The 22,764-nt window shown below is 51.5% G+C and overlaps 1 protein-coding gene across 1 annotated transcript in view; it reads right to left on the bottom strand.

The window, feature by feature from the left end:
- Positions 1-22,066, bottom strand: part of SPPL2A (signal peptide peptidase like 2A) — a 55,005-nt gene extending 32,939 nt beyond the window's left edge. The window contains exons 1-4 of the mRNA XM_066592642.1: positions 21,784-22,066; positions 8,183-8,302; positions 1,755-1,937; positions 391-480 (exon numbers count right to left, since the gene is read on the bottom strand). Of these exons, the coding sequence (XP_066448739.1) occupies positions 391-480; positions 1,755-1,937; positions 8,183-8,302; positions 21,784-21,834 (444 nt within the window). The 5' untranslated portion in view covers positions 21,835-22,066. The remainder of the gene's footprint in view (positions 1-390; positions 481-1,754; positions 1,938-8,182; positions 8,303-21,783) is intronic.
- Between the last annotated feature and the right edge of the window lie 698 nt (positions 22,067-22,764).

The following is a 22,764-nucleotide window of genomic DNA, read 5'->3' as shown; positions in this document are numbered from 1 at the left end:
GTTTAGCAGTGCTTGACTCTCCCTAGCGGCGCTGTTGGCTGAAGCACAACAGCGCCGCTAGACTTAACAAGAAGAGCAGGCAAATAAAGAAGACAGGGGGAAAAAAAAGTTAAAAAGAACGAAAATTGAAGAACAACAGGAGGCGGCAACATTGTAGAAAGAAATTTGGAACAGACGCCCCTCGTCAAGAGCATTCTGTATTCTGGTGAACATGTATATTGTAGCTAATGGCATCACGTTCTAGTAAAGGCTGAAGTAGTACTCTATAGTCCTGAGGTCGAACTTAATACTCAACGATGGGGGAGTAGGGTTTCTCCAGAAAAGTGGAATACGTGTTCTAACTATTTAGTGAGCATGTTTTCTATGCCAGCATGTACAAGTAACACATACCTGCTCCATGTTAAGGATATCTCCATACTTCATATAAGCAATAGGTATCGTAAGACTTTCGTATCCACTTCTGTTGTCTTTTGGAGGAGGCTGTAATAAAAACAGTCTTGTATTAATAACGTTACACATGTCAAATTCTATTAATTCATAAGGCCTATATTAAAGGGTATGATCAGATGGATTCATATTTTGCAGTGTGGATTTCAGTGCAACTCCGCACTAAAAACTGCTTCAAAATCCATACTGTTTGTGCAGAATGACTTCTAAAAATGTGATAACTAGTAAAAGCGCAAATCACTCATTTACCTAAAATAACGTTTTTGTGCTAGAAAATCCCTCCAAAGGCCGCTAGGGGTTCAGCTTCCTTCTAATTTGCTATCCATTGACTGTTGTCAAGTGATCCCCTCTCTAGTAACAGAAATAACAAGACAGAACAGGAAATGGAGGAAGGGGGTGACTTATGCTGTTCATAGAAGTCCATTAGAAGGCAGAGCTCTACTGGAGGGAAACTCACACAGATGTGCCACTGCTAATTGTAACTGATTTACTGTATTACGTCTACTGAAATCACATCTACACTGCTCAGTACTTCTCTAGTGACCTCCCTGGTGTAGTTATTTCTTTGTGTGTTATATAGAGGAGAATCTGAAGTCTTCTCCATGTGCATCACATAGTAGACAGCAGACAGCATAACCCACCTGCTCAGAGACAACTGAAAAGCAGATCTACAACGTACAGAGGGAAAAAAATTGCCAAATACAAGTCATATAATGGCCAGAAAGAGTGTTATTCCTTGTGTACACCCAAGTCATGTTATTCTGAAGAGTCATCTGAAAAGTTAGGTACACTCTGATTTAACTTTTTATTTTAGTCCCAATAGGAAACTTGAACCACCATGCCATAAGGAAAGATGCTTGGTAGCAGCAGTCAGCACTGATCACGGCACCTAAACATTTAAACAGCCACGATTAAAGCTAGCAAGAGAAGTATGAAGCAGGGTCATTTAATTGGAAAAAAAAGCTAAAGTTTTAACAGTCCAGTGGAATTTCCCATTAAAAAGAACCCCACTCCTTTGGTAGATACTTGCATGACATTTCTGAAACATCTTTTGTCATAACTCTGCATTGTGCTGCTTGTTTGTTATTCCTCCTGAATATTTAGAAATAGTCAACTGGGTGTTACCAGTTAGGGGCGTGTCCCTACACATACCAACACCATCATCACTGATTGGACAGTATCAGACAAGTTCTAAGACAAGACGCTCCAGAATCCCTCATGGGGATTGTTCCACACACAGATATGCCAGGTGTAGTGACGAGTCCTCTTTAAAGCCATAAGCTCTGCATTATAATCCAGACACCTACCAGACCATCCTTACTTGCTACAAGCAACATTTTTGCATTTCTGTTTTGAGCGATCATAGCTTTGTCCAAAATGGAGCAATTTCCCACCATCACCACCACAGCTTTATCCTTCAGACCCATGGTGGGTACTTCAGACTCACTGCACAGCCAGACTGAACTTAGATTTTGTAGCTTGTGGTAAACCTAAAAGAAAAGAAAAAGGTTTAGACATGGTTAAAGAGGAATTGTCCACATATCCGGGCCCTCTCACCCCAACATTGGATAACCTACTGCCCCCTGCAGGAACAAAGACAAAGTGTGTTTAAAGTATTGTCCTCACAGACTTTCTCTAAGGAGATTCTGTAAAACTTCTATCCTCCCTCTCTGAATGTTTGTCCACAGGTGCGTGGCTCTAATAAACCCAATTAGCTAGCTTTATTGCTGGACTCTCTGACCTCCACATAGCACAGGGATCTCACAAGCTTTCCCCATCATGTCAAACCGTGTCATTGCTTTACATGCAACTCCTGGACTCTGTCGCCTCCATTCTTCAGAGAATAGGAATGGGAACTGCGAAGGCCTGGTCAACGGCTTTCATGCTCACACAAGTTGTCCATCTCCACTAGGCTTCCAGACAAGAATTATAAGCCTCAGTCCTGCTGCTACGGGACACCTGTGGTTTTACATGACCGCTATCCTCAGTGCTCCATGGTGTAAGTGAAGGGCACCTTGTCCCACATGCGGTGGGGATGTCAAAGACTCATCTATTTTAGGTCTCCTACCCACTTGCATTTTTTTTACGCGAATGTCAATGGGACTTTCTAATGTTAAAAATGTTTGTGCTTTGTGATTTTAGTGTGCTGCGCTTTTAACATTAGAAAGTCCCACTGACATTCACGTTAAAAAAACGCAAGGTGTGGGAGGCCTTAGCAGGTGTTTTATAAGGTATGTGCTACGCAGCGGACCTCAGCCATGGTCCTCCTCTCTGTATACCCCAGATTCATCTCCTCACTAAAGAGAGGCATCCTTTGATTTTTTTTCTTATCTAAGCAGCTCAGCAGGGTATTCCTGGGCACCGGTGGTCTCACTGCGCCCCATTTTGGCAGGGTATTCCTGGGCATGGGTGGTCTCACTGCGCCCCATTTTGACAGGGTATTCCTGGGCACCGGTGGTCTCACTGCGCCCCATTTTGGCAGGGTATTCCTGGGCACCGGTAGTCTCACTATGCCCTATTTTGGCAGGGTATTCCTGGGCACCAGTAGTCTCACTATGCCCTATTTTGGCAGGGTAGTCATGGGCACGAGTGGTCTGACTGCGCCCCATTTTGGCAGGGTATTCCTGGGTACCGGTCTCACTGTGCCCCATTTTGGCAGGGTATTCCTGGGCACCGGTAGTCTCACTATGCCCTATTTTGGCAGGGTATTCCTGGGCACCAGTAGTCTCACTATGCCCTATTTTGGCAGGGTATTCCTGGGCACGAGTGGTCTGACTGCGCCCCATTTTGGCAGGGTATTCCTGGGCACCGGTCTCACTGCGCCCCATTTTGGCAGGATATTTCTGGGCACCGGTGGTCTCACTGGGCCCCATTTTTGAAAATACAAGAGATTTGTCAGGATGTGCAGGATGGAGAAGCTGGTGGCTGCTAAATAAACCAATTTTAGAGTATTGCTCCGATATGGTGGGCACTTTTTGGTACATCTATATGCTTCATTATACTTCTTGGCTTAGAATTCAATACAAGTGGTTGAGCCATAAAAACTTGTGCTGTCACTTCTAGCTGAGGTTCTGCGTCCTACATGGCTATGTTAAACGTTAATAAAAAAAAAAACTTTCACTTTATTCATGTTGCATTTCAATGGTAAAAAAAATAGTTACAAGTTGGAGGTTTTATATTTGTATTGTATATTTCAAATGTTCACTGGCACCGGCTATCCACTGCATGCATGTATATATTGGCGTGTATGTATTTATGTTATATATCTATAGCTAGAAATGTGTGTGTTTTATATATCTATCACACACTTAATTATATATAAATGTCTATCACACACAATGAATGCATAATTATACATATGATAAATATGTGAGTGTATGGTAGATAGAGCTATCACACACACAATTATAATATATTACACATGCATGCAATGTGATACTGTAACCCTGGACCGCAAGTCACTCACCTGGATTTTCAAGTTCACTAAATTATTAGGTGATCAATGTTTTTATTATGAAACACTGTTAGCTGTACGCCGACAGAATAGGTCAATATTTATGTCCTGTGTGGTTCAGTATATGCAAAGCAAGGCAATGTCTGGGTTTGACAGTGTGTGGTCCCTATATGGCCCCGAGTCACCATCCAGTGTGTGGTCCCTATATGGCCCCGAGTCACCATCCAGTGTGTGGTCCCTATATGGCCCCGAGTCACCATCCAGTGTGTGGTCCCTATATGGCCCCGAGTCACCATCCAGTGTGTGGTCCCTATATGGCCCCGAGTCACCATCCAGTGTGTGGTCCCTATATGGCCCCGAGTCACCATCCAGTGTGTGGTCCCTATATGGCCCCGAGTCACCATCCAGTGTGTGGTCCCTATATGGCCCCGAGTCACCATCCAGTGTGTGGTCCCTATATGGCCCCGAGTCACCATCCAGTGTGTGGTCCCTATATGGCCCCGAGTCACCATCCAGTGTGTGGTCCCTATATGGCCCCGAGTCACCATCCAGTGTGTGGTCCCTATATGGCCCCGAGTCACCATCCAGTGTGTGGTCCCTATATGGCCCCGAGTCACCATCCAGTGTGTGGTCCCTATATGGCCCCGAGTCACCATCCAGTGTGTGGTCCCTATATGGCCCCGAGTCACCATCCAGTGTGTGGTCCCTATATGGCCCCGAGTCACCATCCAGTGTGTGGTCACTATATGGCCCCGAGTCACCATCCAGTGTGTGGTCACTATATGGCCCCGAGTCACCATCCAGTGTGTGGTCACTATATGGCCCCGAGTCACCATCTAGTGTGTGGTCACTATATGGCCCCGAGTCACCACCTAGTGTGTGGTCACTATATGGCCCCGAGTCACCACCTAGTGTGTGGTCACTATATGGCCCCGAGTCACCACCTAGTGTGTGGTCACTATATGGCCCCGAGTCACCACCTAGTGTGTGGTCACTATATGGCCCCGAGCCACCACCTAGTGTGTGGTCACTATATGGCCCCGAGCCACCACCTAGTGTGTGGTCACTATATGGCCCCGAGTCACCACCTAGTGTGTGGTCACTATATGGCCCCGAGTCACCACCTAGTGTGTGGTCACTATATGGCCCCGAGTCACCACCTAGTGTGTGGTCACTATATGGCCCCGAGTCACCACCTAGTGTGTGGTCACTATATGGCCCCGAGTCACCACCTAGTGTGTGGTCACTATATGGCCCCGAGTCACCACCTAGTGTGTGGTCACTATATGGCCCCGAGTCACCACCTAGTGTGTGGTCACTATATGGCCCCAAATTCACTGAGGCAGAGGGAACTAAATTATTAAGCCCTATTCACAGAGAGTCTCTAAAAACAATTTTTATTGTCAATATACTAAAAACATTGGGCCTTTGGACAAAGAAGCAGTGATTAAAGAAGGACAAGACAACACCAATAGTAATTGTGGTTGGGGTATTCTGACAACTGGTCTTGGATATCTGACACAGTTACTGTCTCTATAATGCTCAGATCAGAAAGTCCCCTCAGTGAACAAAAGAAGAAAGAAGTAGTAAGCTTCTATGTTCGGCCCAAGTTATACAATATTCGTTTTACTTGGAGCAGACTATGAAGAAGCGTAGGGAGATAGTCTTGAAAACTTATTTATTAAATGCAAGACTTATAACTTGTTAGCCTAAATGTGGATATTCTATTCTGATGTTTGAAGTCTTAGTGGACTCAAATGGCTGGGGGTCCACTGGTTCCTATATGATGGTTCACATATAATTCAGATTTAACCCCTTCCCGCTGCAGGGCGTAAGTTTACGTCCTGGCAGCCTGGTACTTCCCGCAACAGGGCGTAAACTTACGTCCTGGAGATAGCACGGGATCACATATGATCTCGTGCTATCCCGCAGAAGGAGCCGGCTGTCAGTCACAGCCGGCGTCCCGCTGCTACAGCGGGGGGGCATCGGAGTTGTGCCCCTGCTGTTAACCCCTTCCCTGCCGCGATCTAAGTAGATCGCGGCAGGGAAAGAGTTCACAGAGGGAGCGCGGCTCCCTCTGTGTCTCCGGCCGGAACTCGCGATGTCATCGCGAGAGCCTGGCCTGTCACCATGGCAACAGGACGCCAGACACTGGCGTCCTGTATTGCCTATGCCTAGGATCGCTGTATAAGCGATAAGGCATGGGAGAGCAGTAGCTCTGCCATGCCTTATAACAGCGATCATCAGGGCAGTGATTAAAGTCCCTCAGAGGGACTCAAATAGTGTAAAAAAAACAAAGATTAAAAAAATGAATTAAAAAAAATGTAAAAAAAAAAGAGTAAAAAAAAACCACATTTTTTTATGCTTTTTCTCAGATTAGCATAAAAAAAGGGTAAAAAAAAAAAATTAAAATCCCACATATTTGGTATTGTCGCGTCCGTAACGATGCGTACAATAAGTTGCACGTGCTTTTGACTGTGCACGGAAAAAAAAAAAAACCCCTAAAAAAAAAAACAATAAAAAACAATAAATAAATAAAAGCAATAAAAGTGATCAAAAAAGCCATATGTACCCCAAAATGGTACCAATAAAATCTACAGCTTGTCTCGCAAAAATAAGCCCTCATAGAGTGCCGTACATCAAAAAATAAGAAAGTTACAGGACTTTGAATGCAGCGCTTTAGAAAAAAAAAAAAAGATTTCCAAGAAAAAGGGTTTTTATTGCAGAAAAGTGGGAAAACCTAAAAAAAAGTAAGAATTTTGGTATCGTTGTAACCGTACCGACCCGCAGAAAAAATGGAATGTCTCATTTATGCTGCATGATTAACGCTGTAAAAAAAAAAATTTAAAAAATCTATGGCAGAATTGATGCGTTTTCTCTCCCTGCTATCAAAAAAAAAAAATAAAAAGTTTTACAATATAGTCTATGTACCGAAAAGTGGCACCGATAAAAACTACAGTTCGCCACGCAAAAAACAAGCCCTCATACGGCTGCGTCGACGGAAAAATAAAAAAGTTATGACTTTTGATATACGGAGAAGAAAATCCGCCAAAAATTGTTGCGTCCTTAAGCTCAAAATAGGCCATGTCATGAAGGGGTTAATAAAGCGTGATTTGTGTAGTTCTTCAAATTTAGTAAGATGTGATTTGTATAGTTCGATGCATTTCGGTTGGACCCACAACCTCTTCAGGAACTGGTTGGTCAAAGATACGAAAATATTATTAGATATTATTAGGGACTTGGTGATCTCCCTATGGAATTTCAGAGGCCAATTTATGGTTTGAGATGCAAATGACTTCCAATGAAAATAAACTACCAAGCACTGAGGTGGTTTGCTTGGTCAGTATAGATTCGGGACTTAAGTCCAAACAAGGGTAATGGAGATCTTAATCCAGGGGACCAGATGGTAATGTCCCCAGGAATGATCGTGTCCTTTGTTGGTAGTCTACTCCCATACTCTGAGTTTTTTGAGAGAGGGCAAAACCATTATACCCTAGCCTGGACTGTAATAAACATAATCATAGTCCTGATCTAAAACTGCTCCACAGAAAGCTAGCTAAATCCCTGGTCGTCGATAGTGACCAAATTACTAGTCTATCTGTAATAAGAGCAGTAACAAAGGCAGTGGACAATACTCACTCCACCATCAGGGCTGGAGGCCTTGCTGCTCTTTTCTTTGTTTTCTTAGCCTAATGGGGTCCACCCACTTTTTGCCTAGCTTTTGGCCAGAAGAAAAAACGCTGCATGTAGTGCTTTTTCTTCTGGTATTTTCCCCGCATCTGAAACGGAACCTCCAACCAGAGGTCCTGATGCAGATGTGAAACTGGCCTAAGCGCTAGATTTCTGTAAGTTGACACAGTTTAGCTTTCTGGGGAATGTACAACACACTCCCAGCTCAATATGTTGCTCATTGTATATACACTCTAGGTTGGTGCTATTTGGCTTTATGGGAAAACAGTAAGACACTATCTGGGCAAGATATAACACATGGGCAAGTAGTACGCACAACTGCTTTGGGACAAAGTACATCCTTTTATTTTATTGTGTACACTGGTAAAGCATCCAGTTTTACAATGCCATGAAATATGCTCCCTGAGATGAGGTTATCTAATCATAATCCACGTTGTGCAAGAAATATGATGTGTCAGTTCTGCTGAACCGTGCAGCGGAAACTCCTCAAAAGGAATCATTCCTACCATACCGTGTGGAAATAGAGGCGACATTTTCTGAGTAATGTGATTTCCCGGGATAGACAAACATACATGTAGTGCAATTACTCACAGCACCGGTGTAAGATGTTGGGAGTGTTGTCCATGAAGAATTGTACGTGATGCAATAATCTTTAGCAGAATTGGACACTCCATCGCCAACTGCATGCAGAATTCCTTGCGTTGCATGTGCCTGTAAGATAAATACAGCTTGGTTTGATATTAAGCAAATATACAGTAGATTTCCCTAATGTTCTCACGCTGGCAATGCAAATACAAATCCTGAGACTTTCGGTGAAGTATTTTCATAGCAAAACAAACAAAAGGGAGAAGCAGCAGCAGACTACTTACATTGCGTATGTAGTTATTAGTACAGGGGGAGAAGTGACATGTTTCCCATATGAAGTAAACAGGCAAGTGTACAGATCTAGGAAATGTATAGGGAAGATGTGAGGCCTAAGGTGCCGGACTAAGTGACTAAGCCCTTAGGATGCCTTCACGCTTTGCTGCAGAGTTTGGTGCAGATTTCACTCCTTCAATTTGCATTCAATTGGAAGGGACCCCCACACTTCGCCAGAATGAGGGGCCGTTAGAAACCCAACTATAGTGTTCAACTGACAATATAATTATTAACGAACTTACACAATAAAAGGTAGCAATGCAAGTTCCATACCTGGGACTATACCACCTGCTATAAAGGGTGTGATTTGTACAGCCGAGCTCTGTTATATATTGTATCATATAGTGTATATAAAACATTCATTACTTCACATATTGTATTATAAGGTTATTATGCTGCATGCAAATCCATTGCGAAAAAAAACACTGCAAAATTGAAGGGTATATGAATACAGCTCCGGGCTCATTCACACTGACAGTTCCATTGTTCAGCTCTGTGCTGGAGCCAAACAATGGCAATTGTGGACCTGGCACATGCCAAACCCAAATGAAGCTCATTGACTACAATACATTGGGTTTGGCACAACTCTGTATTCTAAGAGCATGCAGGGCTATTTTGTCCGTGATTTTTACAGAAATCAGTAATGGAGGCTCCAGACATCCTCTGACACCGATGTGAATGAGCGATAACCGTTGCGTCTAAAACGCGCGGCCATCATACAGTTTTCGTGCACTATTCGTTCAACAGTGATTTCTAGCAAGCTAGAAATCACCAGTGACTATTAGGGCTGCACACTGATTTTCTCATGGGCGGTGCTGATAGTATTCTTTCAGTTGGTATCCCGCTGGCAGTTCTCAGCTGGACACCAGCTGAAAGCTCCAAGAACAATGCAGCTGTTTGCATATACAAAACAGCTGCTTTGTTCTCGAAGTTCTCATAGCGGTATCCCGCTCCGCCTGCATTAACTCTTAAGTAGCTAATTAGCTACTTACAGTTATGCAAAGATGATCGCTCAAAACTGTCGTTTGATCAATTATCTTTCAGTGTAACTGAGCCTTTAGTTGTGTGTACAGACCATCACAGCAGCACAGAGTATTTTACACCTGCAGGCACCCATTTGTTGCCTCCCCCTATAAACCCCTGTATATTCCCCCTATAAACTATATCGCATGAAGTGAATAAAAATATCTATTTAAGGCCCCCGGCACACGGGCGGAAATTGCGCGGGGGGATTTCCCGCAGAATTTCCACCCGTGAAAGCTGCCATAGGATTGCGTTAGAAAACGCAATTCTATGCAGACGGAAGCGATTTGTCCATGCGGAATCTTGTGCGGAAAACAAATCGCGGCATGCTCTATTTCTGTGCGGGGCTCGCAGAGCCTCGCACAGAAATGTCACTCCCTGGTTGCTGGCTCCGCTCTGCGCCTGTGCTGGCTGGGTGGCAGCCGGCACATCACAGAGCTGGAGAGCAGGCGAGTGCCGCGCTGGTCCCTGCAGGGGCTCGGTTCGGGTCCCGTCTGCAGGCGGCCTAAAACCTGAGACACACAGTAGTCCAGTATAAGCCTATAGCAGCCTTTGAGCACCTTATAAGAAATCTGTACAAAATACCCCATCTTACCAGAAGCAACTGGAAACCTGAGCAAGACTCAATAGTAGTATTTATTTCCATATGCTAATACTTAGTGTGGCCTCCTTAGGCCCTAATGACATTGGATACTCTCCATAGTATGCCTCCTACTAACGTCTGATACGTATTTCCTTCCATTCATCCTGCAAACAATTAGCGTGTCCTTTCAAAGAAGGAATTCTGTTGATATCTCCTAACATGACATTCCAGTTTGTGCCAAAGATGTTCAGTCGGGTTCAGGTTGGGATTCTGTGTAGTCCAGTCCAATCGTGGAATATCCATAACCTCAAACCAACTTAAATAGGCACTAGATTTGTGACAAGGTGCGTTGTCTTGTTGGAAGCATTGCTGACCATTCCCAGAGTATTGCCAAGCATTTGCCAGCACTTTATTGTCTAGAATGCCAGGGTACAACTCCAGGTTCATGGTTTTCGCCAATACAACCAGCAGACTGAGACCATGCCATGTAAAACATCCCCAAACCATAACAGAACCTCCGCCGTACCGTACTAAACAGTTGGCACAACATACACCGGTAAGGTTTCCCAGGTATCCTTCACACCCAAGTACGTCCATCCGATTTACGTATGAAGTAGTGTGATTAGTCATTCTATAGAACGTTCTTTCATTGCTCAACTGTCCAACAACATCGATGCATTGGGCTTTATGATGGACAGTCCATATGCAGCGGCATAACCCATATATCCCGTTCACTGTGCCAACAGCGACTTGGTTTCCACTCGCTTACAGATTCTCAGTATGCTCCTAGATAGTGGATAGCTGTTTGTCTGGTTAACATTTTGGGTCGTCCAATTCTTGGTTTAGGCATGGTATGTCCCTCTCACCTCCACTTTGTGATCACGTAACTCACAGTTGACCTGGCAACCTGAATTTTAGTGGAACTTCACAAACCAATAGTCGGCTAATGTGACAACGAACAATGATTATATAATTGCATTATATCAGTTGCATTCCGACCTTTGCTCACTCCATGGATCAAGGTTCTCCACGCATTTCTGTCTTTCATGGCTTCTTTCAATTCCACGATTGACATGTTCGTGGTGGCCTTGATTGTATATAGCCATCTTTGTTGTCCTGATCTTCTCTTTCCACAGACTTTGCCAAGTATCAGTACTGTTTCCAGTGAGTCAGCGTGCATCACGTGGCCAAAAAAAAAAAAAAGTCGCTGTTTGACGATTTTGCCCTCTAGTGATATTTTCAGTTTGACGTGATCTAACACCATCTTGTTCGTTGTCATGGCGGTCCAAGGTATCTGTAGCATTCTCCTGCAGCACCATAGTTCAAATGCAGCAATTTTCCTTTTCTCTGTTTTTCTGAGCGTTCAACATACGTCATTATGGGAAAGATGATTGCATCGACCAGTCTGGTTTTTGTTGTAATGCTAAACATCTTGCTTCTCCAGATCTTTTCCATTCCTTGCATTGCATTCCTACCAAGTGTAATCCGTCTCTTGATCTCAGGTCCAGATTGCCCGCTGCAATCCATTTTGGATCCAAGGAAGAGGAAATCTTGGGCCGACTCGACTTCTTTGTTGTTAATTTTTATGTTTACTGTACCGTTGCCTACCGTGGTCATGACTTTCGTTTTCTTGCTGTTGAGATACAGTCACATGCGTTCACTTTCCTTTGGCACTCGTTGGATAAGGTATTCCAGGTCCCTTTCACTTTCTGTGAGCAGGGTGTTGTCATCTGCATATCAGAGGTTGTTGACATGTTACTACATGTAAACTCTAAAAATTCCTAGAATTAAGGCATGCTGAGCGAAACAAAGCAAAAGAAACTATGGCTAATACCTCTAAGGGTCTGCATCTTATGCCCCATTTAGATTGGACGAGCTGTCGGGCAAACAATGCCCAACACTCATCCCAGTGATGCTCGCTGCGGTGTTGTTATACATGAGCGAGTATCGCTAACAACACTGTCGGCATCTACAGTAAACAGACTTAAAGATGCCTTCCCATCTTCATGGGCAAGAGATCATATTCACTACTTAGGCATTAACCTTACACCAAACGTCGAAAAACTTATATTCCACCAATTTCCCCATACTTCTAAATAAGATTAGACAGGACCTAAATGCCTGAAACAAAGGTACTTTCTCATGGTTCGGTAGAGGAGCCATCATGAAAATAAATATACTCCCTAGAGTGTTATACTTGTTCCAGGCCCTACCCATCCAGGTTCTGAGACAATTCTTCCAACAATTACACTCTCTCATGATTACATTTATTTGGGCACATAAGCCATCCCGAGTAGCGAGGAACACCCCGTCCAAGCCAAAAAAGGAGGGGGTCATGGGGCTCCCGAACTTTTTGAGATACTAGCAGGCGGCACATTTAGTACGGATAGTAGATTGGCATAGACACGCCGACCTCAAGCTGTGGGTCGCTATAGAACAAACATTCGTACCAATGCCACTGGCAGCCCTCCAGTGGACAGAGGGTCAAGCATCAGCGGATTTTATGAAACACCCTACAATCAGCCCGACGCTGCGTACGGTTAACAAAGTAAGCACTAGGGCAGATATTTCCCCTAAGCCATCCCCCATTTTTCTAATCCTGGGCAATACGGCATTCCCACCGGGTAATGAGAACAGAGCTTTCCGTAACTGGACTTTAGGTGGTAGATTTCGAGCAGAACACTTTCTTCAAGAGGGCCAATTGCTATCAGTAGACATGCTAAGGGAACTGACCAAACCAAACCCGATCTCACTGTGGCAAATAATCCAACTAAGGCCCTTTCTCTTGTCACTTCTTAGACCCAGCACATTTGCAAGACCAAAAAAGCAATTTGAATCTATACGTGGTGGAGAGGGTCCTTCCAGGCATACCCTATCCAGAGTGTATAACATACTCAACACACAACCCGAAAACTCAGTGCCAGGATACATACAGAGATGGGAAGAAGATCTCGGGATCACATTGACTCCTGAGGAAAGGGAGAAAATATTCACTATCACACACTTCTCTTTCACATCCAGCAAAATACAGAAATCGGGATATAAGGTCCTTTCTAGATGGTACAGGGTGCCCTACCGTTTACACAAGATATTCCCCTCGGTCTCCTCCTCTGTGCTGGAGATGCGGAGCAGAATCTGGGGACCTTGCTGCACATTTTCCGGGAGTGTCCAGAGCTGACCAGTTTTTGGTCGAAGGTTTGGCGGATTGCTTCTAAGTTTACGCATCACCCATTACCAAAAACACCAGCTTTCTTGCTCCTGCATCTCGGTGATATTCCCTTATCTTCATACAAAAAAAATTTTAAAAAAATCAGCGGTGGGCTTCTTGGTGGGTACGGCGAGATCTTGCATCCCTAGACTTTGGAGACAAACGGCCCCACCCATGGTGGCTATGTGGCTTAAAACAGTTAGGCCACCTGCAGACAGGTGGAAATTCCGCGGAAGGATTTCCCGCGGAATTTCCGCCCCTGGAAGCTGCCCTGGAAGCGTTAACAAACGCAACCCTATGCAGACGGCTGCAATTTGGCCGCGCGACATCTCGGGCGGCAAACAAATCGCGGTGTGCTCCAATTCTGTGCGGGGCTCTGCAACGTCACTCACCGGCTGCCAGCCCCGCTCTGCACATGCGCCGGCTGCCCGGCAGCTGGCACATGAAAGGGCCAGGGCCGCAGGAGAGGTGAGTGCCCGCGCTGCTCTCTGCAGACGCTCGGGTCGGGTCCCGCTGCGAGAATTCTTGCAGCCGGATCCGACCCGGCCGTCTGCAGGCAGCCTTAACTGGATTATGGAGATGGAGGACCTTATAGCTTCATTGAGAGGTACACAGGAGAAGTTTTGGAGAACTTGGTACCATTGGATACTGTTCCAGGATTCGGAGGAATACAGATCCCTGCTCAATCCCTAAGGCTTGATTCCCCCCCCCCCCCTTCCTTTTTTTTTTTAACCTTCTATCTAGGTTTGTTTCCCTAGTGTGTCTCGTCTGTTAGGAAGAGGATTATATACTGCAAAGTTGGGACACCAGGTCCACAGTTGATTAAATGGGGGTGTTATTCTTTTCCCCATTTTGTAGTGTTATGCAGAAGGTAATATAGATTAAGCACAGGATACAAGAAAAGTTAGGACAGTTGTACGTTCAATTGAATGTTGTGGGTATCGTTGTGATATAAGAAAATCTTATCACTGTTATGTGGTTTTAGTCAATATTCTGTAAAATGCTAAATCCAGAAGATAACTCATTGGCTTATATGTGAAATGATGGTGATATATAAAGAATTTTTTAAAAAGTACATTGATTTTCATTGATCCATTCACAATTGCGAATATTCATTGTGTGTCATACGTGTACGAAAAAGAACACAGCATGTTCTATTTCGCTGCGTATTACGTGCAAGAAAGCCCATTGTTCTCTATGGGTGTGTATGGGCGGCGTTTTAATTTAAACAAATGAACCAGGAAGACCAGCATGACTGCGTCTGTGAAATACACGCAAACGCTTTATGCATACGGTCCTGTGAGCCTGACCCAAGACGGACTCGCTCTGACAAATTCAATGACCATGTATTAAATCAAGCAGTATGGCTACATTTGGAAAGAGCGGACATCTTCACTGGAAAATCCCTAGAAAATCAAATACCTCTTCAAGCATCTACATACAAAAGATGATAATAGCTATGAGATTCAGATGCCGAGTTCCCGTTGTTGGACACAACTCTCCCCGACCCTCACACTCATCACTAGCGTTGGGGGCGCACAACTGGCCGCTGATCTGGGAAATATTACCATTTCTTTAAAAGTGAAAACCAACGAATCCCCGACACTAAGGTTCCTTCCTGTGAATCGGATGCTGCGGTCCAGCAGGACGCGAACGTTTCCTGCAATCTTGATAGAAAAAAAATGGACGACACTTGAAAAAGCAATTTAAATAGAGGATTACGAGGGAAAGTAGCGCCAGTATATAATCTGGGGACTGATGACTCCTGACACCCGGACTTGTTAATTCTGACACTGCATTAATTACAACCCTCCCTCCCCCTCTGTCCTTCCATTAGTTTGTTGTCAAGAGAAAAGCTTCTTAGTGTAATACAGATGGTGCACTTGTAATAACCCCAAGTGATTAACCAGGGGATCTGCTAAGATACCTCCCTAATCGCTACAAGCCGGCACACGGGAGATACATAGATGACGTCCTGCAACTACTGCAGCACTTACAAATGATTGTAGTGTTATTTGCAGGTTTCCCACGGCTCCTGTAACCTTCTCAGCAGTCCGGCCGCTTATGTACTCAGCACTTTCCTGCCAGCAGGGAGCGCTCTAGTAGAGGGGCACTTTAGGGTGTGTTGACATGAAGCACAAACACAGGGGATTCTCTACAGCAAACCATCTACAGCATAAAGTTATGTTCACACAGTGGAATTTTAGCATGGAGCCCACACCACTTCTGCGTTCTGTAACTTACAATGGGCACCGGCGCCTATACAATGCAGATTATTTTTGCACATGGATTTCAAATTCGGATGTATGTTGGGAATTGGATATGAGGATTTGCCTACGGAATCGCGGGGTTCTGGGCACATCACGGTGCAATAGGCTGAAGGAGAAATACGCCAACACGTTGCACAGTGCTACACGCAGAATCCCCTGGTACAAGTCCCTTGGGGGTCCACAATCTAGCTTCTCATCAGACTTGGCGTCAGCAACTCTCTACGCCGGCTTCACATTGCCTTCTGTAAAACCTGCGCTGTTCCATCCAGATGGCACATGGACAGAAACCGGCGGCACCACAAAACTGCCTTCAGGCGAGTGGAATATTTCCGCAAGATGCACTGAAAGACGTGGAAAATTCTGCACCAAAAATCCTCATGTGAGCAGTGCGGCGGAATACCACAGCAACCTAAGGGCGCTTTCACACAGACGAGAAAATTGCGTGGGATGTGTGTTGTGAGACGCACAAATACTAACCCCAACATTTTGAATGGGGTCATATACGAGCTATTTTTTCGCTCATCATGGGACTGGCACAACGTTGCCATTGAAAACAATGGGAGAAGCTCCGTGATCCCCGGCCGCCGGAGGATTGCTTCTTCTCTGAAGTGATGTGAGGCGATTTTGGCACAAAAAAGCCTAGCATCCTCAGGGATATAACATGTTGGCTAGCGTGATATCAGCCATGAATCCCGCCCCCATATCGCGCCGCCCACCATGTGAAATCCCTGAAGATCCGAGGCATTTGCATGTCAAAACAGCCTTGAATCACTTCAGGAAAGAAGCAATCCTCCACGGCGGCTGAGGATCACGGAGCTTCTCCCATTGTTTTCAATGGCTACCCCTCTCAATCGCACTCGCGTGCACCTCACACACCGGCCCATGGAAAACAATGGCGCTGTGAGACCCTGCAGCTAGATAGAACGGTGCGATGTGGGAAAACATCACTCATGTGCACGACCCCCTCCAAATGAATGGGGTTCATATTGCTGTGAGATTTGTGCATCTCAAAACACACAAATCTCACGTGATTTTAGCGCCCGTGTGAAGGCGGCCCAAGGGAGAAGAGGAGATGAAGACCTCTTTAGTCTCCGTCTCACAAAGTTTCCATCCCTTTAAGTCTTGGACACCGGATGGTTTGCCGCCCATAAAAGTGTTTACACTTGGCAATCTGTGGCACTGCCATTTAAATGGCACATGTTGGTCCCCCGCTCCATTCATGTGGGGATCGCCGGGACCCCTGTTCTCAGGATAATGGGGCCTACAATATTCAGACCCGCACTGATCATAAAGTTACCCCCTAACCTATGGAAAGGGGATACATTTAGAGTCTAATACAAGTCCTTTTATATAAACCAAACCCAAGGCCCCCCCCCCAACCCCCTGACGGCAGATTCATATCAGCTCTTGCGTCTGTGCCACGCGCCCCCTTCCTCCTCACCCCTAAGGGACTGTGCCACGCGCCCCCTTCCTTCTTCTCCTAAGGGACTGTGCCATGCGCCCCCCTCCTCCTGAACCTATTGGGACTGTGCCACACACGCTCCTCCTCCTGACCCTCTAGGAACTGTGCCACGCACTCCCCTCCTCCTGACCCTCTAGGGACTGTGCCCCGCAGCCCCCTCCTCCTGACCCTCTAGGGGACTGTGCCACGCACCCCCCTCCTCCTGACCCTCTAGGGGACTGTGCCACGCACCCCCCTCCTCCTGACCCTCTAGGGGACTGTGCCACGCACCCCCCGCTCCTCCTCACCCGCCAGGGGACTGTGCCACGCACCCCCCCGCTCCTCCTCACCCGCCAGGGGACTGTGCCACGCACCCCCCCGCTCCTCCTCACCCGCCAGGGGACTGTGCCACGCACCCCCCCGCTCCTCCTCACCCGCCAGGGGACTGTGCCACGCACCCCCCCGCTCCTCCACACCCGCCAGGGGACTGTGCCACCGCACCCCCCTGCTCCTCCTCACCCGCCAGGGGACTGTGCCACCCCCCCCCCCGGCTCCTCCTCACCCGCCAGGGGACTGTGCCACCCCCCCCCCCCGCTCCTCCTCACCCGCCAAGGGACTGTGCCACGCACCCCCCCCCCCCGCTCCTCCTCACCCGCCAGGGGACTGTGCCACGCACCCCCCCCCTCCCGCTCCCCCTCACCCGCCAGGGGACTGTGCCACGCCCCCCCCCCCTCCCGCTCCTCCTCACCCACCAGGGGACTGTGCCACGCCCCCCCCCCCGCTCCTCCTCACCCACCAGGGGACTGTGCCACGCACCGCCCCCCCCCCCGCTCCTCCTCACCCACCAGGGGACTGTGCCACGCACCGCCCCCCCCGCTCCTCCTCACCCACCAGGGGACTGTGCCACGCACCGCCCCCCCCCCCCCGCTCCTCCTCACCCACCAGGGGACTGTGCCACGCACCGCCCCCCCCCCCCCCGCTCCTCCTCACCCACCAGGGGACTGTGCCACGCACCGCCCCCCCCGCTCCTCCTCACCCACCAGGGGACTGTGCCACGCACCGCCCCCCCCGCCCCTCCTCACCCACCAGGGGACTGTGCCACGCACCGCCCCCCCCGCTCCTCCTCACCCACCAGGGGACTGTGCCACGCACCGCCCCCCCTGCTCCTCCTCACCCACCAGGGGACTGTGCCACGCACCCCCCCCCCCCGCTCCTCCTCACCCACCAGGGGACTGTGCCACGCACCGCACCCCCCCGCTCCTCCTCACCCACCAGGGGACTGTGCCACGCACCGCCCCCCCCCCCGCTCCTCCTCACCCACCAGGGGACTGTGCCACGCACCGCCCCCCCCGCTCCTCCTCACCCACCAGGGGACTGTGCCACGCACCGCCCCCCCCCCGTTCCTCCTCACCCACCAGGGGACTGTGCCACGCACCGCCCCCCCCCCCCCGTTCCTCCTCACCCACCAGGGGACTGTGCCACGCACCGCCCCCCCCCCGCTCCTCCTCACCCACCAGGGGACTGTGCCACGCACCGCCCCCCCCCCGCTCCTCCTCACCCACCAGGGGACTGTGCCACGCACCGCCCCCCCCCCCCGCTCCTCCTCACCCACCAGGGGACTGTGCCACGCACCGCCCCCCCCCCCCGCTCCTCCTCACCCACCAGGGGACTGTGCCACGCACCGCCCCCCCCGCTCCTCCTCACCCGCCAGGGGACTGTGCCACGCACCGCCCCCCCCCCCGCTCCTCCTCACCCGCCAGGGGACTGTGCCACGCACCGCCCCCCCCCGCTCCTCCTCACCCGCCAGGGGACTGTGCCATGCACCGCCCCCCCCCCCGCTCCTCCTCACCCGCCAGGGGACTGTGCCACGCACCGCCCCCCCCCGCTCCTCCTCACCCGCCAGGGGACTGTGCCATGCACCGCCCCCCCCCCCGCTCCTCCTCACCCGCCAGGGGACTGTGCCACGCACCGCCCCCCCCCCCCCGCCAGGGGACTGTGCCACGCACCGCCCCCCCCCCCGCCAGGGGACTGTGCCACGCACCGCCCCCCCCCGCTCCTCCTCACCCACCAGGGGACTGTGCCACGCACCGCCCCCCCCGCTCCTCCTCACCCGCCAGGGGACTGTGCCACGCACCGCCCCCCCCCCCCGCTCCTCCTCACCCGCCAGGGGACTGTGCCATGCACCGCCCCCCCCCCCCGCTCCTCCTCACCCGCCAGGGGACTGTGCCATGCACCGCCCCCCCCCCCCGCTCCTCCTCACCCGCCAGGGGACTGTGCCACGCACCGCCCCCCCCCCCCCCGCCAGGGGACTGTGCCACGCACCGCCCCCCCCCCCCCCCGCCAGGGGACTGTGCCACGCACCGCCCCCCCCCCCCGCTCCTCCTCACCCACCAGGGGACTGTGCCACGCACCGCCCCCCCCCCGCTCCTCCTCACCCACCAGGGGACTGTGCCACGCACCGCCCCCCCCCGCTCCTCCTCACCCACCAGGGGACTGTGCCACGCACCGCCCCCCCGCTCCTCCTCACCCACCAGGGGACTGTGCCACGCACCGCCCCCCCCGCTCCTCCTCACCCACCAGGGGACTGTGCCACGCACCGCCCCCCCCGCTCCTCCTCACCCACCAGGGGACTGTGCCACGCACCGCCCCCCCCGCTCCTCCTCACCCACCAGGGGACTGTGCCACGCACCGCCCCCCCCGCTCCTCCTCACCCACCAGGGGACTGTGCCACGCACCGCCCCCCCGCTCCTCCTCACCCGCCAGGGGACTGTGCCACGCACCGCCCCCCCCCCGCTCCTCCTCACCCGCCAGGGGACTGTGCCACGCACCGCCCCCCCCCCGCTCCTCCTCACCCGCCAGGGGACTGTGCCACGCACCGCCCCCCCCCCCGCTCCTCCTCACCCGCCAGGGGACTGTGCCACGCACCGCCCCCCCCCCGCTCCTCCTCACCCGCCAGGGGACTGTGCCACGCACCGCCCCCCCCCCCCCCGCTCCTCCTCACCCGCCAGGGGACTGTGCCACGCACCGCCCCCCCCCCCCCGCTCCTCCTCACCCGCCAGGGGACTGTGCCACGCACCGCCCCCCCCCCCCGCTCCTCCTCACCCGCCAGGGGACTGTGCCACGCCCCCCCCCCCCCGCTCCTCCTCACCCGCCAGGGGACTGTGCCACGCACCGCCCCCCCCCCCCCCCGCCAGGGGACTGTGCCACGCACCGCCCCCCCCCCGCTCCTCCTCACCCGCCAGGGGACTGTGCCACGCACCGCCCCCCCCCCGCTCCTCCTCACCCGCCAGGGGACTGTGCCACGCACCGCCCCCCCCCCCCGCTCCTCCTCACCCGCCAGGGGACTGTGCCACGCACCGCCCCCCCCCCCGCTCCTCCTCACCCGCCAGGGGACTGTGCCACGCACCGCCCCCCCCCCCTCCTCACCCGCCAGGGGACTGTGCCACGCACCGCCCCCCCCCCCCTCCTCACCCGCCAGGGGACTGTGCCACGCACCGCCCCCCCCCCCCCCCCCCGCTCCTCCTCACCCGCCAGGGGACTGTGCCACGCACCGCCCCCCCCCCCCGCTCCTCCTCACCCGCCAGGGGACTGTGCCACGCGCCGCCCCCCCCCCCCCCCGCCAGGGGACTGTGCCACGCACCGCCCCCCCCCCCCGCTCCTCCTCACCCGCCAGGGGACTGTGCCACGCACCGCCCCCCCCCCGCTCCTCCTCACCCGCCAGGGGACTGTGCCACGCACCGCCCCCCCCCCCGCTCCTCCTCACCCGCCAGGGGACTGTGCCACGCACCGCCCCCCCCCCCCCCGCTCCTCCTCACCCGCCAGGGGACTGTGCCACGCACCGCCCCCCCCCCCCCCTCCTCACCCGCCAGGGGACTGTGCCACGCACCGCCCCCCCCCCCCCCTCCTCACCCGCCAGGGGACTGTGCCACGCACCGCCCCCCCCCCCCCCCCCCCCGCTCCTCCTCACCCGCCAGGGGACTGTGCCACGCACCGCCCCCCCCCCCCCCGCTCCTCCTCACCCGCCAGGGGACTGTGCCACGCGCCGCCCCCCCCCCCCCCCCCCGCTCCTCCTCACCCGCCAGGGGGACTGTGCCATGCACCCCCCGCTCCTCCTCACCCGCCAGGGGGACTGTGCCATGCACCCCCCGCTCCTCCTCACCCTCTAGGCACTGTGCCACGCACTCCCTGCACCTCCTCACCCGCCTGTGACTGCACCCCCCCACCCCCACCCTCACCCTCCAAAGGATACCCTTCCCCAGTTCTGGGTAAAGAGGAGTTCTTCTCAGTTGGGTCTTGTTGGTCGCTAGGAAGCACTTGGGGAACCAAAACAACAGTTTTGCTTTCAATTTAGCCTAATTTCTGAGGAGGAATAACTGCCTGGCATTGTATTCTACGGACTGACACGCAGCGGGGCCACGGCCGCTCTCCAGTGCCGCCGCTGCGGGGGCCACGGCCACTCTCCAGTCGCGCCGCTGCAGTCATCTTTGTGCCTGATAGTTTGGGTTTTTTTTAGTTTTTTCGGTAAAACAGGATTTTTTGCCCCATACAATTACCCAACGATTGCAGGTATTAATTACTTTACTACTAGCGACGTCGTTTGTAATCATCTGTCATCGTGGAAAGATCTTATTGTGGAACTACAAATTCCAGCACACCTCCCATAGGGGATGACACATGCCAGCAGGGATCCAGAACTCCCCCTCCTTCCTGCCACCCGGTAGTCCCAGCCCTCCTCTGCCGGTAAGTTACCTGCGGTAGGTACAGCAGTACTACGAGGCCCAGCAGAGCGGGCAGCATCATCTCAGCTGTCAGTCAGGACGGGCGGCCGGGATCATGTAGGCACAGCCGCACCACTAATGTGTCAGCAGGCAATGGCTTCTTTTCGGTCTTCACTTCCTGTGGCCGCTGTACACAAGCCTAGCGGAGGCCGGGCTGCTGCTCGCCGTGTGACTCCACTCTGCCCGGGGCAGGGACAGCTGTGACCGGAGGTGTCGGTTCTTTCCCCGGATCCTCCTACCGGGATTTGCATAGCAACAAGTGACGCGTCGCAGTGGACGCTGTGTGTTTTGTCTTCTGCGCATGCGTGCCTTTCCCCCATGAAATCCCCGTCTTTGTCAGCTGATTTCGATTATGACTTATAATTTCCGCCTGAGTGCTACACTTTGCATGCGAGTGTGATGTACGTTTTACCATTAAAATCTATTGGAATCATTATGCAATATTTTTATGCGCGGGAAAAATCACAAGTACGGAGATGTGAGGCGCTGCGGTTTATAAGCATATTGTGATCACATCCAGAATCCCAAGTTTACAACCTCAATATCAGCCCCAGGTTCTCAGACCGATATCGCGTTCGTCCATGGAAATGTACCCGCACGCCGATTGCGGCTGTTAACCCTGAAAAAGCTGCAATAGCTTTTGCAGGGTCCTGAACGCCCCCCTCTACCCACAATAAGATCATTTGGCTGTCATGGCCTTCTGAAGACCTGCAGCGCTGCCATGGCTGATTTCCAATCGAGCCATGTCTGGAGTGGCTGGATAGAATGGCTGTCGTATTACGGTATAATGTAATACTATGGTCAGGGGCGTAAGTAATGGCTCAGGGGCCCTGATGCAAAAGGTGAGCTGGGGCCCCACCTCTATCTCTATCTGTATCTGTACCCATACCTAAACCATGCTGCACAGAGACATAACTTGAAGCTTCTGGGCTCCAATGCAAAACTTGTAACA

The sequence above is a fragment of the Eleutherodactylus coqui genome, chromosome 2 (assembly GCF_035609145.1).
Source record: "Eleutherodactylus coqui strain aEleCoq1 chromosome 2, aEleCoq1.hap1, whole genome shotgun sequence".
In the NCBI taxonomy this organism is placed as follows: Eukaryota; Metazoa; Chordata; class Amphibia; order Anura; family Eleutherodactylidae; genus Eleutherodactylus; species Eleutherodactylus coqui.
This window is presented reverse-complemented; position numbering and strand designations above follow the sequence as displayed.